General features: G+C 43.0%; 1 protein-coding gene across 4 annotated transcripts in view; it reads left to right on the top strand.

Annotated features, from left to right (window-relative positions):
• The window catches only part of LOC139530722 (low density lipoprotein receptor adapter protein 1-B-like), a 58,924-nt gene that overhangs the window by 7,558 nt on the left and 33,569 nt on the right, over positions 1-17,797 (top strand). For 2 of the 4 annotated variants that reach the window (XM_071327373.1, XM_071327374.1), the window contains exon 2: positions 14,357-14,565. The exons of the other annotated variants lie outside the window; for them this stretch is intronic. In XM_071327373.1, coding sequence (XP_071183474.1) covers positions 14,361-14,565 — 205 coding nt within the window. In that variant the 5' untranslated portion in view covers positions 14,357-14,360. The remainder of the gene's footprint in view (positions 1-14,356; positions 14,566-17,797) is intronic. 4 annotated transcript variants of the gene reach the window in all.

Raw genomic sequence — 17,797 nt, forward strand, 5'->3', positions numbered from 1 at the left:
ACAAGATCTGGGTCTTTCCATTGCTATGCTTTGTCTATTCTTATGAAATGTTTTATTAAGAGTAAATTGGTCATACACGTTGCTCTCTATAGTAATTCTAGTCGTCTTGTGATGGTCGGTGCAATTGTAAACTGTGATTTCTACCTGAAATATGCACTTTTTTCTAACAAAACCTATCCTATACCATAAATATGTTATCAGACTGTCATCTGAAGAGGTTTTTTCTTGGTTAGTGGCTATCAATATCTTAGTTTAGCCGAATTGGTGATAGCACCTGAAGTAGTAAGAAACTGATGGAGTTAGAAAAGTAGTGTATTTTGCTAACGTGTTTAGCTAATAGATTTACATATTTTGTCTTCCCTGTAAAACATTTTAAAAATCTGAAATGGTGGCTTTATTCACAAGATCTGTATCTTTCATCTGGTGTCTTGGACTTGTGATTTAATGATATTTAGATGCTACTATCTACTTGTGAAGCTATGCTAGCTATGCTAATCAGTGTGTGGGGGGATGGGGGGTGATCCCGGACCCGGGGTAGAGGCTCGTTAGAGGTTAAAGAACACAATGTAACTCCAAGTCAATCACACTTCTGTGAAATCAAACTGTCCACTTAGGAAGCAACACTGATTGACAATAAATTTCACATGCTGTTGTGCAAATGGAATAGACAAAAGGTGGAAATTATAGGCAATTAGCAAGACACCCCCAATAAAGGAGTGATTCTGCAGGTGGTGACCACAGACCACTTCTCAGTTCCTATGCTTCCTGGCTGATGTTTTGGTCACTTTTGAATGCTGGCGGTGCTCTCACACTAGTGGTAGCATGAGATGGAGTCTACAACCCACACAAGTGGCTCAGGTAGTGCAGCTCATCCAGGATGGCACATCAATGCGAGCTGTGGCAAGAAGGTTTGCTGTGTCTGTCGGCGTAGGGTCCAGAGCATGGAGGCGCTACCAGGAGACAGGCCAGTACATCAGGAGACGTGGAGGAGGCCGTAGGAGGGCAACAACCCAGCAGCAGGACCGCTACCTCCGCCTTTGAGCAGGAGGAGCACTGCCAGAGCCTTGCAAAATGACCTCCAGCAGGCCTCAAATGTGGAGGAAACCTGGTCACCTTTCCCTCAATTCTAACTAGTCTCCCAGTCCCTGCCTCTGAAAACCATCGCCACAACCATGCTTAACTGTGGGCATGTTTTTCAGCGGCAAGGACTGGGGGACTAGTCAGGATCGAGGGGAAAGATGAACAGAGCAAAGTACAGAGAGAGATCTGTGATAACCTGCTCCAGAGCGCTCAGGACCTCAGACGGGTGAAGGTTCACCTTCCAACAGGACAACGACCCTAAGCACACAGCCCAGACAATGCAGGAGTGGCTTCGGGACAAGCCTCTGAATGTCCTTGAGTAGATCAGCCAGAGCCCGGACTTGAACCCGATCAAAATTTCTGGAGAGACCTGAAAATAGCTGTGCAGCAACGCTCCCCATCCAACCTGACAGAGCTTAACAAAGTACTGAGTAAAGGGTCTGAATACTTATGTAAATGTAATAATGAAGTTTTTATTTTAATACTTTTGCCAATGTATTTTACCTGTTTTTGCTTTGTCATTTTGGGGTGTAGATTGATTAGGGTAGGAGAAAACAATTTAATACATTTTAGAATAAGGCTGTAACATAACAAAATGTAGAAAAGTCAAGTGGTTTAAATATTTTCCGAATGCAGTATTATATTGTTTTTGTACACAATGAATGTCAATTACGGGTCAACATCTAAGTAGTGCTCCCAGCGTTGAGCAAAGCTGCAGGATTCTCACAATGGCTTTGATCTCTGGCTTCAGTGGGTTGTCATACAGACAGCAATGCAATGTTGGCGATGCGCAGTCACCCGGGCGGGTGCACATGATCACACTACTGTAGTATGGCTTGTCAAAGAAGAGGCATAGCCTTGGTTTCACAGAGGGACCGCCCCCCTCATCTCGCCTTCCTTCCTAGACCATGGCGTCGTTGGCAGACTTGGCAGCATGATGCCACATGTGCCATGCTGAGCCATCAATTCTTTGTTTTGGTCTACTTTCTCTGGGGGAATAAAGAGGCTTTCTAGAGGCCTGGTCCCAGTCCCCGATCTCTCCTGGCAGGGATGACTTGTGGAAGATGATAATACCCATGGTTACAGATATATGGCAACGCTGCATCTTCATATATTTTCTGTTGACCTCTTAACACACGTGTCATGTGGGTCCTGGCCTGTGATGGCCTCTGGTTTAGACCTGCATTTCCTCTCACCCACACACTCTCTTCACAGCAAGGTCAGGTAGTGCTTATGGTCATAACACTGAACCACTCATTATAACTGCCTCTTGTTTCCATGTGGTTATTTCAATACAGCATGGCTAGATCAGAGTACACAGGTAGCTGCCGTCAGCTGTTGATAGAAAGCAACTTGTTTCAGCTTGTCGTGACAGGAAACAGAACCACTGCTGCAAGACAGTCTGTTTCGTCGTGAAAGTGATGCATGCTGCTTTCAATGCTGAGACCACGAAACAGAAGTATTCAGGGCGTTGTTATTGAGATGTCTGGAGTCCATGCAATGCACCTACCAGTCCAAACACACCTGGATTAGATGTTAGTGTCCTCTACCCCTACATGATGTATGCTAGATATGTGGGATTCTAACGAAAACATTCTGACAACTCTTGGCGCTCATGCTTTGGTCTTGCCCTTGTAGATGCATGCCTAATTTTCTTTTGGCATCCATGCAAAGAGCACCCCCCCCCCCCCCCCCCCCCTCCCACATTCTGTCCTTTTGGTAACTTTGCCTTTATTTGTTCATAATTTATTGATCCCATTGAGATCAAGTGTTGTTTTCAAGGGAGACCTCTCAAATCTGCAGCAATTATACAATGTCACAAAAAGCATTAACCACATTGAGCATAATTCAAGGCATTCATAGTCGCAAGGAATACAAATGTGGTCTAAAAACAATTCCAATCCCTGTAACAATTCTGGAGAATGTATTTTATTATTATAATAGCACATTTTGTCATAGATTGCGCAGTCAAGCTAACATCCTCTAAAACCACAAGTCAGTTGTGTCTTCTGTTTTCCATCCCCTGCCTGACTTCAGCATAGAATAAAATGTGACACCCATGTCATTTCCCGCTGGCTTCAAACGGCTCATGTGATTTTGAAAGTGATGCTGACAAAGGCTTACACTGCACAGCTCACCATGTGTCTGAATTGCTTTCGTTTGTCAAATTATATCTCACATCAACAATTACCATCTCTTCAGGCCAATACATTTGGTTTCTTTTCTTAATACTTTCTTTCCAATTCTATATTTTACGTTTGTCTGCGCTTCGGACACGTTGCCTAAGTGCTGGCCTAGGACCGGTCTCTGCTACCTCCCTGGAGCCATTCCTACATTGGAAATACTGGACTTAGAAGCTTGACCAGTTGATCCAGGACATGCACAGATGGAGGCCTGGGGAAATCCCCAAGTGAATGTAACCTGAGGTCAAGGTGAAGCGCAAAAACCATTAGCTCTTTATGGCTCAGTTAGTTCATTTACCATGGTAGAGTTTTTTTTCTTCCTGGTGGTTGCTGAAACATCATGATCATGGTGTTATGTTGAAGAGTGTGGCCAACTGGTTATTGTGGCCTGTGTGACCAGAATATTATAGGTGACATCATGGGGAGAGCCATATAACCATAGAGAAGTAAAAGTCTGTAGGCTCTACTTTTGGTGCCCTACTACTGGCACAGGGACTGTCTTTTAAAACGGACATAAAATACACTACATGGCCAAAAGTTCGTCGGACATCTCATTCCAAAATCATGGGCATTAATATGAAGTTGGTCCTCCCCTTTTGCTGCTATAACAGCCTCCATCCACTCTTCCAGAAGGCTTTTCACTAGATGTTGGAACATTGCTGCGGGGACTTGCTTCCATTCCGTCACAAAATCATTAGTGAGCTCGGGCGCTGATGTTGGGTGATTAGGCGTGGCTCGCAGTTGGCGTTCCAATTCATCCCATGGGTGTTCAATGAGGTTGAGATCAGTGCTCTGTGCAAGTACTTCAACACTGATCTCGACAAACCATTTCTGTATGGACCTCGCTTTATGCACGGGGGCATTGTCATGCTGTAACAGGAAAGGGCCTTCCCCAACTGTTGCCACAAAGTTGGAAGCACAGAATCGTCTAGAATGTCATGGTGTACTGTAGCATTAAGATTTACTTTCACTGGAACCCAGGGTGCCTAGCCCGAACCAATGAAAAACAGCCCCAGACCATTATTCCTCCTTACCAAACTTTACATTTGGCACTAGGCATTGGGGCAGGTGGCATTCTCCTGGCTTCCGCCAAACCCAGATTTGTACGTTGGACTGCCACATGGTGAAGCATGAAGTTTCCACTGCTCCAGAGTTCAATCGCGGTGAGTTTTACTCCACTCCAGCCAATGCTTGGCATAGCGCCTGGTGATTTTAGGCTTATGTGCGGCTGCTTGGCCATGGAAACCCATTTCATGAAGCTCCTGACGAACAGTTCTTGTGCTGACGTTGCTTCAAGAGGCAGTTTGTACCTCGGTAGTGAGTGTTGCAACTGAGGACAGACGATTTTTACACACTTCAGCACTCGGCGGACTCCTTCTGTGAGCTTCAAGGTTGAGCCATTGTTGCTCCTAGACGTTTTCACTTCACAATAACAGCACTTACAGTTTCCCGGGGCAGCTCTAGCAGGGCAGAAATTTGACGAACTGACTTGTTGGAAAGGCGTCATTCTATGACGGTGCCACGTTGAAAGTTACTGAGCTCTTCAGTAAGGCCATTCTACTGCCAATGTTTGTCTATGGAGATTGCATGGCTGTTTGCTCGATTTAAAACATTTAAAAAATATATATACACCTGTCAGCAATGGATGTGGCTGAAATGGCCAAATCCACTAATTTGATGTAGTGTACTAGAGCTGTAGTTTCCTCTGCTCTGCACTGGCCAGTTTCTTTTTCTTCTCATCTACCTCTGGCCAGTGCAGTGGAATTGTGTCCCCTGCACAGTCATTCAAAAAGCACTGCCAGGTTGAAATGGAGATTGTTTCCAGCAGGATTCCATTATGGAGTTGTAAAGTCCCCAGTGATTTTATAGCCCTGTTACATCTCCACTATCGCTGGAGTCTGCTTGCGTAGGGAGCCACACGTACTGTGTTTGTGGATGGGACTGCAGGATCATGCTGTGTCACTGTTTTGTTTTTATTTTCAGATTTGGCTTATCCCTCACAGGGTTGAGTCTGTTTTTGTTAAATCATTTTTTGTTTTGTTGTCTTTGAAGAGCAGGTAGCCTAGCGGTTAGCATTTGGCCAGTAACCAAAAGGTGACAACACAACATTTGTTATATATACACACACAGTACCAGTCAAAGTTTGGACACCTACTTATTCAAGGGTTTAATTTATTTTTACAATTTTCTACATTGTAGAATAATAGTGACGACATCAAAACTATGAAATAACATATGGAATCATGTAGTAACCAGAAAAGTGTTAAACGAATCAAAATATATTTTAGATTCTTCAATGTAGCCACCCTTTGCTTTGATTACATCTTTGCACACTCTTGGCATTCTCTCAACCAGCTTCACCTGCAATGCTTTTCCAACAGTCTTGAAGCAGTTCCCACATATGCTGAGCACTTGTTGCCTGCTTTTCCTTCATTCTGCGGTCCAACTCATCCCAAACCATCTCAATTGGGTTGAGGTCGGGTGATTGTGGAGGCCAGGTCATCTGATGCAGCACTACATCACACTCCTCCTTGGTCAAATAGCCCTTACACAGCCTGGAGGTTGTGTTGGGTCGTTGTCCTGTTAAAAAACAAATGATAGTCCCACTAAGAGCAAACTAGATGGGATGGCGTTTCGCTGCAGAAAGCTGTGGTAGCCATGCTGGTTAAGTGTGCCTTGAATTCAAAATGCATCACTGACAGTGTCACCAGCAAAGCACCATTACACCACCTCCATGTTTCACGGTGGGATCCACACATGTGGAGATCATTTATTCACCTACTCTGCGTCACAAAGACACAGCGGTTGGAACCAAAAATCTCAAATTTGGACTCATCAGACCAAAGGACAAATGCCCAACGGTCTAATGTCCATTGCTTGTGTTTCTTGGCCCAAGCAAGTCTACTCTTCTTATTGGTGTCCTTTAGTAGTGGTTTCTTTGCAGCAATTTGACCATGAAGGCCTGATTCACACAGTCTCCTCTGAACAGTTGTTGACATTGTCGTTATTTGAACTCTGTGAAGCATTTAATTGGGCTACAATTTCTGAGGCTGGTAACTCTAATGAACTTATCCTCTGCAGCAGAGGTAACTCTGGGTCTTCTTTTCCTGTGGCGGTCTTCATGAGAGCCAGTTTCATCATAGCGCTTGATGGTTTTTGCGACTGCACTTGAAGAAACGTTAAAACTTTCTTAATTTTCGAGATTGACTGACCTTCGTTTCTCTTTGCTTATTTGAGCTGTTCTTGCCACAATATGGACTTGGTCTTTTACCAAATAGGGCTATAATCTATCTTCTGTATACCACACCTACCATGTCACAACACAAATGATTGGCTCAAACGCATTAAAAAGGAAAGAAATTCCTCAAATTAACAACGCTGTTAATTGAAATGCATTCCAGGTCACTACCTCATGAAGCTGGATGAGTGACTGCCAAGAGTGTGCCAAGCTGTCAAAGCAAAGGGTGGATACTTTGAAGAATATGAAATATATTTTGATTTAAGACTTTTTTTTGTTTACTAAATGATTCCATGTGTTATTTCATAGTTTTGATGTCTCACTATTATTCTACAATATAAAGAAAAACCCTTGAATGAGTAGGTGTGTCCAAACTTTTGACTGTGTGTGATACCAGTATGGTTAAGCAAGTGTTAGGCTAGACAGTTTGGCTTTCGGAGCTCTGAAAGCCAATGCATTGTTCATGGCGTCTGAGGCTATTTACAGCAAGTTGAAGGCCTTCAAATCCAATTAAAGTACAAGTTTATTTATGTAGCCTCCTGGATGAGGTGTCCCAGCTGTGGCACTGGGACTTTATCTACTTCTCTGTTCTGAGGGCTGTCAATCGAAGAATAATGTGCGAAGGGCTGTATGTGTAAAGAATGTCACGCTGCTTGCTTAGCAAGTACCACTTCCTCACGATTTGACTCATACTTGGCGTGAACTCGACCTCTGCCTTGCTAGCACACACAACTGACCTGAAGCGTCTTACCAGTCGGCTAGCTATTCGCAAGTGGGGGCACTTCAGGCTGAGGAGTTAGTTTCACACATCCCCATGTTGTACATATGCATCATTACTGAACGTGAGCCTCTGAACTCTCCAGATTGCCCTATCATCACTGTCTAGCCCTTATGCTATTTCTGTTGTCTAACCTGTCAGCAGGGCCATAAAGGCAATCTGAGGAATCTCTCAAAGGGTTTTTGGCAGACAGGCAGGTTATTAAGGAAAGTTGTCCTGCTGATGCTGCACATATTACCTGTCCTCATGTACATTGTGGACGTGCACGTAATTCAGGTAAGACTGTTCCTTCCAGTCTGAGCCGATCTCTGCTATTGACGTTGGGTAGCTTTGGCTAAGGGGTAGGACTTTGCTACACACATGTTCTGATATTGCCATATAATACTTCCTATTTGTTTTGAGTGGTAGTCCTGGTTAGATCACTGGCCCTACTCATGATGACCCATGCCTGGACAGCCCTGTAATGTGTTCTGTGACTGTATTGTAGTCTACATAATCAACGATGAGCACATGTTAACAGCACAGGCCCTAGCTAACCACTGGTTTTATCCCTAACGGCTGGGACAATTCCCCTCTTCCCCCCTCTTCCTCACTTTCCCAGTGGGTTTGATCAGTGCCGCACAGCACGTGTCTCACTGTTGGGACTTACAGGCCAGCGATTAGAGTCTTATCTGATCTGTTAATCCCTTCCTCCAGTCAGCTGGAATTGTTTTGGAAGCACACCAAATCAAACGCTGATAACTACTCTGTGTTATGCAACAATCTAGTACTTTCTCCTGTACCATTTTAAAGTAGGGTGGTTGGTCGGGTGTATAACACGAACGTCTAGCAACCCAAAGGTTGAGAGTTCAAATCTCATTACAGGCAACTCTATTTTGGGGTGGCAGGTAGCATAGTGGTTAGAGCATTGGGCCAGTTACCGAAAGGTTGCTGGATCAAATCCCCGAGCTGACAAGGTAGAAATCTGTCTTTCTGCCCCTGAACAAGACAGTCTACCGGGGAACAACTGCCATTGTAAATAAGAATAAAATAAAAAATCTGTAAGTCTGTAACTGCTGCTGTTGACAGAATATTATTTTATACGGGCTGACATTAATTTCAGAAAGAATGTTGATCATTTTTGTCAGAATCTGCTCAAGTTGGATGCTATTTGTTAGTTCATAGTTTTCACCTGATTTGGCAGAGTTTGTGGACACAGATGGCCCCAGACAATAGTCAATGAGTTATGAAGGGCAATTCTGGAGAAACAAAACATTGACATCAGGACAGATAAGTGCACTGCTTAACTAACTTAATTTTCCTGGTTCCTGGAGGAACATAGGGGCCTGTGCTAAAGTTTTCCAACATTGCAGGTCTTGGGTTGCTTTCTGCATCTAGACACCTGCGCCAGGTCATTGTTGGACATCCTCCTCTTTGCTTTTTTTGTTGAGTCCAATCCAGGGCATGTTTTGCAATGTTCTCCGGACCGTGTGACCAACCCATCTCCACTTAGGCCTCAACAGAGAAGAGGCAGTGGAAGCAGCACAACAGAGGGAGATGACACTTATAACAGGTGTCATACGGTCCTTGAAGATGAAGAGCCAGAACAATTTAGGTTTAAACCCAAACGACCTGAAGGCCCACAGTTGGTTAGTGATGAAACATACACTCCCTTACAGCTGTTTCTACTTTACCACCTCTTTACTGGGAACACTAATTAGAAATACCAACAAGTATGGGGACAAGAAGCAGCAGGGGGAAGGAAGATGTCCTGGAAACCTGTCACCATGGGTGACATGCTCAACTACATTTCCTTGGGGATTTACTTGGGACTGGTAAATGTATCAAGACTAATTGACAACTGGAGCAAGTCCCCACTCTATCGGTTTGAGTTCCCCACTCATCATGAGTGAAAACCGATTCTTGGCCATCAATCGTACTTTTCACATGAGTGACCCACAAAAGGATCAGGAGAATGACCAGACGGGGACTGCAGGGTATGATCGTCTTGCATGAGTCAAGCTCCTTTATCATGACATGGTGGAGGCATGCAAATCTTACTTCCAGCCTGCGCAAAATATATCTATAGATTAGCGCACGGTTGCCTCAAAGGCTCGAATTGGCTTGAAGCAATATATGAAAAATAAGCCGACCCAAATGGGGCTACAAGCTCTTTGTGCTAGCTGATTCTGCCTACACGTGGAACTTTTTCATCTATGAAGGCAAGGCGATCACACCCACTGGGGAGGCCTTAGTTATGACTTTATGAGCTTGTACCCTTACTTGGCAGTGGGTACAAGCTCTTTGTGGACAATTTTTATACTAGTCCCATGCTTTTCATAAACCTTGAAAAAGAAAATAGGAGTTTGTCACCATTTGTCCTAACAGAATCGGTTTCCCCAAGACCAAGGTAAATGACATGACAAACACAGGGGAGAGGGGGACCATACGTTGGATCAGGACTAACAAGCTGCTTTTTGTGAAATGGAAGGACACTAGGGAAGTAACCGTGCTCACCACACAGCATAAGGCATTCATTAACGACCATTTCTCAAGGAGGTTGAAAAATGCCAATGGGTCAGGAAGAATGTTTCTATGAACTACTACCATGCCAGCATGGGGGGTGTCGACCTATCTGATGCTCTGATAGCCTACTACCAGGTCCTCCACAAGACCAGGAAGTGGTATAAGACTTTTTTTGTGGACATTGCTACAGTAAATGCTTTCATTCTCCATAAGCAGATGGCCAAAGCAAAAGGTCAAACCCCTCTCTCCTAGTTGGCCTTCCGAGAGCAGCTGGTGGTGGAAATGGCTGAATTGGGGGCCCAAAGCAACCTCCCAACCATCAAGACCCCCCCCCCCCCCCCCACTCAAGGGGTTGAAAAAACACTTGGATATTTTTATACTGAATAAATAGCATTTTGGGATTGCAAATATGTAATAGCACTGGAGTATGTAATTATATGCCACTTTGGAGAGGTTTAGGGACACTTGGAAAAGCCCCGTGTTCCCACCTGGCACCACTAAAACATCTGCCCATTTCTAGTTATTAGGTCTATCAATCCCATTTTTGTTTCTAATATTGTTCACATGTTGTGGAAGCCATCGTATGTGGTTCCAGCTCTGGGAATCAATAATTCACTTATAGCTTGTCAATGAAAGATGACTTTACAAAACAAAACGTTATTTTGTGTGTGCTTGATCTTGTGTATTCTGAAGTATGTAACTCCTATCTTCTGATCATTTCCTCAATCTCCCAGATGTCTTTCCAAATCTATGAAGATTTTGCTTGTCAGAATTATGTAATTACACATGAATAGCAGTTACTTTTGGGTATGTCTATTTAGGTGGAAATCTACATTTTGCCATTACATTTAAGAGGTTAACAGGGTTTGATACTGTGACCAAAACGTCGCATTTGCGACCGTTTGACTTGGCAGTGCTACTTACTTTTTTGGGTTCACAATCATGATTTATTCAAACAATGTGCAATTGATAAAAAAATAAACGGGAATGCCCCTGTCTGTTTGTCGTCTTGACATACAGGGGTGGTTTTGAAAACCCTCCGGGCCAGTAGATCATCCCCGTCAGTTTCCCGCTTGGGCCAGTGAAAAAAAATTATTGTAATAATGCTATTTTCATCTAGGCTATACATTAGAACACATTCCTAATATTGAGTTGCACCCTCTTTTGCCACCAGAACAGCCTCAATTCGATGGGACATGGACTTTACAAGGTGTCGAAAGCATTCCTCAGGGATGCTGGTCCATGTTGACTCCAATGCTTCCCACAGTTGTCAAGTTTGCTGGATGTCCTTTGGGTGGTGGACCATTCTAAATACACATGGGAAACTGTTGAGCGTGTGAAATCCAGCAGCGTTGCAGTTCTTGACACACTCAAACCGGTGCTCCTGGAACCTACTACCATACCCCGTTCAAAGGCACTTAAACATTTTGTCTTGCCCATTCACCCTCTGAATGACACACACACACACACACACACACACACACACAAACACATGTCTAAATTGTATTAAGGCTTAAAAAGCCTTTAACCGTTCTTCTCCCCTTCATATAAACTGATTTGAAGTGAATTTAACAGGTGAGTTCATAGTTTTCACCTGGTCAGTCTGTCATGGAAAGGGCAGGTGTTTCTAATGTTTTGTACACTCAGTGTATAATTGATTAAAAAATAGATTGATTCCCGAAGCTGTTTGTTCCTTATGTCGATTTGATTTATCACGCGCGCTGAACACATATAGCCTATAGATAATGTCGGGCAGAGAGAGGGCGCAACTCTCAAACAGCTGGTTGTTGCTTGGAGCAAAGAGCGGTAGGAAAGATGTTCCAAGTTATATCTACCAGTAAATGCTAAGGCCAGAATGGGTATTTAAAAAGTTCAGTCTTGGTTGATTATTTGTGACGCACAATTCAGTCATGGAATAGTCTACATTGAAAATCTATGCTCTATGCTCTTTCGTCCTTAAAGTCAGTAAGTTATGGTATCAAATTTAGACGTTCGACTGCTCCAATATAATTATTCCGTGATTTCATTTCTGATCAGTTTTGTTGATGTTGGCGCTTTTGTTTGTTTCCTGCTGTTTCAATTTAAGGGTGTTGCACTAGCCTGTTGTGGTTTTTATGAGCAAGAAAACATTGAATGTTGGCTTCAACTTGGTTTTCCATACAAAGCGTTCCATTACGAAGGGAACAGTTTTTGGTCGCTTTCACGTTTTAAAACCTGTTTCAGAATCACCTTTTTATTTGCCAAGTACATTTACACATACTCAGAATTTTACTTGGTGATATGTTGCTGCTAGTGAGACAACATTTAGAGACCGAATACAGACAGCGGAGTTTAAACAAAGTTTACGTACACTACCGTTCTAAAGTTTGGGGTCACTTAGAAATGTCCTTATTTTTTAAAGAAAAGCTACTTTTTTTTGGTACATTTTTATATCAGAATGTCATAGTGTAGACATTGTTAATGTAAATGACTATTGTAGCTGGAAATGGCTGATTTTGTTTATGGAATATCTACATAGGCGTACAGAGGCCCATTATCAGCAACCATCACTCCTGTGTTCCAATGGCATGTTGCATTAACTAATAAAAGTTCATAATTTTAAAAGGCTAATTTGATTATTAGAAAACGCTTTTGCAATTGTTAGCACAGCTGAAAACTGTTGTCCTGATTTTAAAATTAAATCTTGAATCGGCCTATTTCGCAACAAAGCTTCCTTTACTCACGCTGTCAAACATACCCTCGTAAAACTGACTATCCTACCGATCCTTGACTTCGGCGATGTCATTTACAAAATAGCTTCCAATACTCTAGACTGCATCCAGTTTGCTGAGTCACAGTGCCATCCGTTTTGTCACCAAAGCCCCTTATACCACCCACCACTGCGACCTGTACGCTCTAGTCGGCTGGCCCTCGCTACATATTTGTCGCCAGACCCACTGGCTTCAGGTCGTCTATGCTAGGTAAAGCTCTGCCTTACCTCAGCTCACTGGTCACGATAACAACACCCACCCATAGCACGCGCTCCAGCAGGTATATCTCACTGGTCATCCCCAAAGCCAACACCTACTTTGGCCACCTTTCCTTCCAGTTCTCTGCTGCCAATGACTGGAATGATTTGCAAAAATCGCTGAAGTTGGAGACTTATATTTCCCTCACTAACTTTAAACATCAGCTAACCGATCACTGAAGCTGTACATAGCCCATCTGTAAATAGCCCACCCAATCTACCTACCTCATCCCCATTTTTTTTATTTACTTTTCTGCTCTTTTGCACACCAGTATTTCTACTTGCACATCATCAACTGCTTATCTATCACGCCAGTGTTAATTTGCTAAATTGTAATTATTTCGCTACTATGGGCTATTTATTGCCTTACCAGCTCACGCCGTTTGCACACACTGTATACAGACTTTCTTTTTTTCTATTGTGTTATTGACTGTACGCTTGTTTATTCCATGTGTTACTCTGTGTCGCACTGCTTTGTTTTATCTTGGCCAGGTTGCAGTTGTAAATCAGAACTTGTTCTCAACTAGCTTACCTGGTGAAATAAAAAGCAATAAAACTGGCCTTTAGACAAGTTGAGTATCTGGAACGTCAGCATTTGTGGGTTCGATTACAGGCTCAAAATGGCCAGAAACAAAGACTTTCTACTGAAACTCGTCAGTCTATTCTTGTTTTGAGAAATGAAGGCTATTCCATGTGAGAAATTGCCAAGAAACTGAAGATCTCGTACAATGCTGTGTACTACTCCCTTCACAGAACAGTGCAAACTGTCTCTTACCAGAATAGAAAGAGGAGTGGGAGGCCCCGGTGCACAACTGAGCAAGAGGACAAGTACTGTACATTAGTGTCTAGTTTGAGAAACAGACGCATCAAGTCTTCAACTGGCAGCTTCATTAAATAGTACCGCAAAACACCAGTCTCAACATCAACAGTGAAGAGGCGACACCGGGATGCTGGCCTTCTAGGCAGAGTTCCTCTGTCCAGTGTTTCTGTTCTTTTGCCCATCTTAATCTTTTCTTTTTTTATTGCCCAGTCTGAGATATGGCTCTTTCTTTGCAACTCTGCTTGGAAGGCCAGCATCCTGGGGTCGAAGTTGCAGCCCAAATACATGCTTCACAAAGTTCAAGTAACAGACACATCTCAACATCAACTGTTCAGAGGAGACTGTTAATCAGGCCTTCATGGTTGAATTACTGAAAAGAAGCCACTACTAAAGGACACCAATAAGAAGGAGAGACTTGCCTGGGCCAAGAAACACGAGCAATGGACATTTTAGACCGGTGGAAATATGTCCTTTTGGTCTGATGAGTCCAAATGTGAGATTTTTGGTTCAAACCACCGTGTCTTTGTGAGACTGAGAGTAGGTGAACAGATATCTGCATGTGTGGTTCCCACCATGAAGCATAGAGGTGGTGTTGTGGGGATGCTTTGCTAGTGACACTGTCTGTCATTTTATTTATTTAGAATTCAAGGCACACTTAACCAGCATGGCTACCACAGCATTCTGCAGCGATACGCCATCCCATCTGGTTTGCGCTTAGTCCCATTATCATTTTGTTTTTCAACAGGACAATGACCCAACACACCTCCAGGCTGTGTAAAGGCCATTTGACCAAGAAGGAGAGTGATGGAGTGCCGCATCACATAACCTGGCCTCCACAATCACCCGACCTCAACCCAATTGAGATGGTTTGGGATAAGTTGGACCGCAGTGTGAAGGAAAAGCAGGCAACAAGTGCTCCGCATATGTGGGAAGACTGTTGGAAAAGCATTCCAGGTGAAGCTGGTTGAGAGAATGCCAAGAGTGTGCAAAGATGTAATCAAGGCAAAGGGTGGCTACTTTGAAGAATCTAAAATATATTTTGATTTGTTTAACACTTTTCTGTTTACTACATGATTCCATATGTGTTATTTCATAGTTTTGATGTCTTCACTATTATTCTACAATGTAGAAAATAGTAAAAATAAATTAAAACCCTTGAATAAGTAGGTGTCAAATTTTGACTGGTACTGTGTATATATAACAAAATGTTGTGTTGTCACCTTTCGGTTACTGGCCCAAAGCTGTCATCAAGGGTGGCTATTTTGAAGAATCTAAAATATATTTTGATTTAACACTTTTCTTGGTTACTACACGATTCCATATGTGTTATTTCATAGTTTTGATGTCTTCACTATTATTCTACAATGTAGAAAATAGTAAAAAAAAATAAGAAAAACCCTTGAATGAATAGGTGTCAACTTTTGATTGGTACTGTATATGAGTGCAAGAAGTGGAGGACAACTGGAAATAAATCCACTCTTATTTCTATGTGGTGTGAGTAGGTGGTATACAGGTGGGCAGAGCTAAGTGTTTTTATTTAATTATTTTACCTTTCTTTAACCAGGTAGGCTATTTGAGAACAGGTTCTCATTTACAACTGTGACCTGGCCAAGATAAAGCAAAGCAGTTCGACACATACAACAACAGTTACACATGGAATAAACAAACATACTGTAGAAAAAGTTTATATACAGTGTGTGCAAATGAGGTAAGATAAGGGAGGTAAGGCAGTAAATAGGCCATGGTGGTGAAGTAATTACAATATAGCAATTAAACACTGGAGTGATAGATGTGCAAAAGATGAATGTGCAAGTAGAGCTACTGGGGTGCAAAGGAGCAAGATAAATACAGTATGGGGATGAAGTAGTTGGATGGGCTGTTTACAGATTGGCTATGTACAGTGATCTGTGAGCTGCTCTGACAGCTGGTGCTTAAAGTTAGTGAGGGAGATATGAGTCTCCAGCTTCAGTGATTCTTTTTTTTTTTATTACTTTTTTTTTTTAGGTTAGTTCCAGTCATTGGCAGCAGAGAACTGGAAGGAAAGACGGCCAAAGGAGGAATTGGCTTTGGGGGTGACCAGTGAAATATACCTGCTGGAGTGCGTTGGGCTTGCTCTAGTCTAAACAATGCCTCTTTGACAGGTCTGCATTCTGCTGGGGATCAGAGTGCTTAGTTACTGCATGGACAAGTAACTCTATGCAGGGTCATTCATTCAGCTTCAACCAGCCAGGCAGCATTCAGCTCTGCTCAACAAGACACTGTGCAGGGAGCTCTCAACTGTCAGAAGCTTGTTCAGGCTCTACAAAGGCAAAACTGTTGATACAGCAGGCTTGACTTGCTGGAGATGGAGGGGTTGTTAATAATTGACCTGAAGGTGTTTGTTTGTATGTAAACTGGAGCAGCAGAGTACAGCTAGCAGAAGTCATTCAGTCAGCCTGCCAATGGAATGAGGAAGTGTAACTAACGGACTATTATTGACTAACTGATTTAAAACTTTTATTTTATTATTTCTTTTAAACTCACGTCCGTGTGGCTTTACAGTTACTTGATTTGGCGTTGTTGCAATGATGGAGAACTTGAGAGGCTATTTTAGGTGACATGTTTGTCTCTGCCCATGTGTAAATTGAGTAGGTTAACCCACGTCAGCTAGCACTCTGCTACACTCGCTAAAGATATAGTAACCTGATCCGCCTTGTCACCACATAGCCTACATGGTGTAGAGTAGGTGGATCTCTGAGAGGGGCGGGTTTGTTTTTTTATTTATTTTCTATTTTAATGCTCTTATGGGGGGACAGCGTACCCCTATCAACTAGTGAAGATTCTGTCTTGAGATTCTTAACGCCCATGTCTAGAACACCAAAATAGAAACGATAACCATCCTCTAGGCTGTCACACTGTGGAAATACACAGCCATGATATGCGTTTTCATTCTCTATCATTGAATGCTTATGTCATTCACTCGCTCTGTGTCTTACTCTCGCTGCATTCGCTGAGAGCCAGTGCACATTTCCACAGTCATTACATTTGGGGTGTATTCAGACCCTTTGACTTTTTCCTCACTTTGTTATGTTAAAGTCTTATTCCAAAATTGCTGAGGATTTTTTTTCTCCATCTGTCTACACACAATACCCCATAATGACAAAGCGAAAACAGGTGCTCAAATGTTTGCAAATGTATTAACAATCAAAACAGATGCCTTATTTACATAGCTATTTAGACCCTTTGCTATGAGACTCAAAATTGAGCACAGGTGCACCCTGTTTCCAATAACCAATAACCAGTGGTGTATAGTTGAGGCCATATGCAACCAAAATCAACTTTATTTCTCATTATTTAAATTCACAAGATGGAATGAACGTGCGCATCAGCCATCGAGACGTGATCTTTGGCAATTCTTGAGCTTGGACACTGCCATTGGACGGGATGCAACGTTATGAGCGCAACATGGGCAGTATAGCAGCTTTCACTGATTTCAAAGGAAGCATTTCCTCTGGCTGATGGCAATAGTATTTGTCTGTAAGTCTTTGTCTTTCCCTCTCTCACCCCCTCCTCTCTAGTTCCAGTGCAGAGGGTAGACTATGCTGAGACTAGAGGGATGGATTCCTTTCCTCCTTATCTGCTGTAACTACAGGTTGTTGACGGAGGAGACGGCCGTGATCTGACGTGACCCTTTGTCTCCCGTCTCTAAATCTCCAGCCTTATTTCCTCTGTTGGCACAGCACCTGGCAGTGTCTGCTTAACTACTGCCACCGTCTGTACTCTCAATGGGGTCAAGCCTACAATGCTTTGGATTCCAATCCCCCTGTAAAAAAATAAATTGGCATCTCTTTGCGTTAGAGGTTGATGGTCTCTGTGCCATACTGAATTTGGTATTCTTCAAATTTCTCTTCAGAAAATGTAGCCTCAATTTAATATAACTGTAAGGCAGGCTAATGGGTTTCCAAGGCAGTGATCCTCTGAACTCCTAACGCCCATTGGTCAATGCTACAAGGGAGGGAACGGCCGCTGTGTGTTTGGATGAACCCAGGGTCTCCATGCTGTTATTGATGTTCAGAAGCAGTGCATCTGTGGCACGTGCAGCTGAGGTCAGGAGCGATGTGAGGACAAATGACCTGACTGAACTGGGAGGAGTATTGGCAGATGCTGTCAGTGTTGCTGCTGTTCTAAACACTAGATCTCTGCCCTG

The sequence above is a fragment of the Salvelinus alpinus genome, chromosome 9 (assembly GCF_045679555.1).
Source record: "Salvelinus alpinus chromosome 9, SLU_Salpinus.1, whole genome shotgun sequence".
Taxonomy (NCBI): domain Eukaryota; kingdom Metazoa; phylum Chordata; class Actinopteri; order Salmoniformes; family Salmonidae; genus Salvelinus; species Salvelinus alpinus.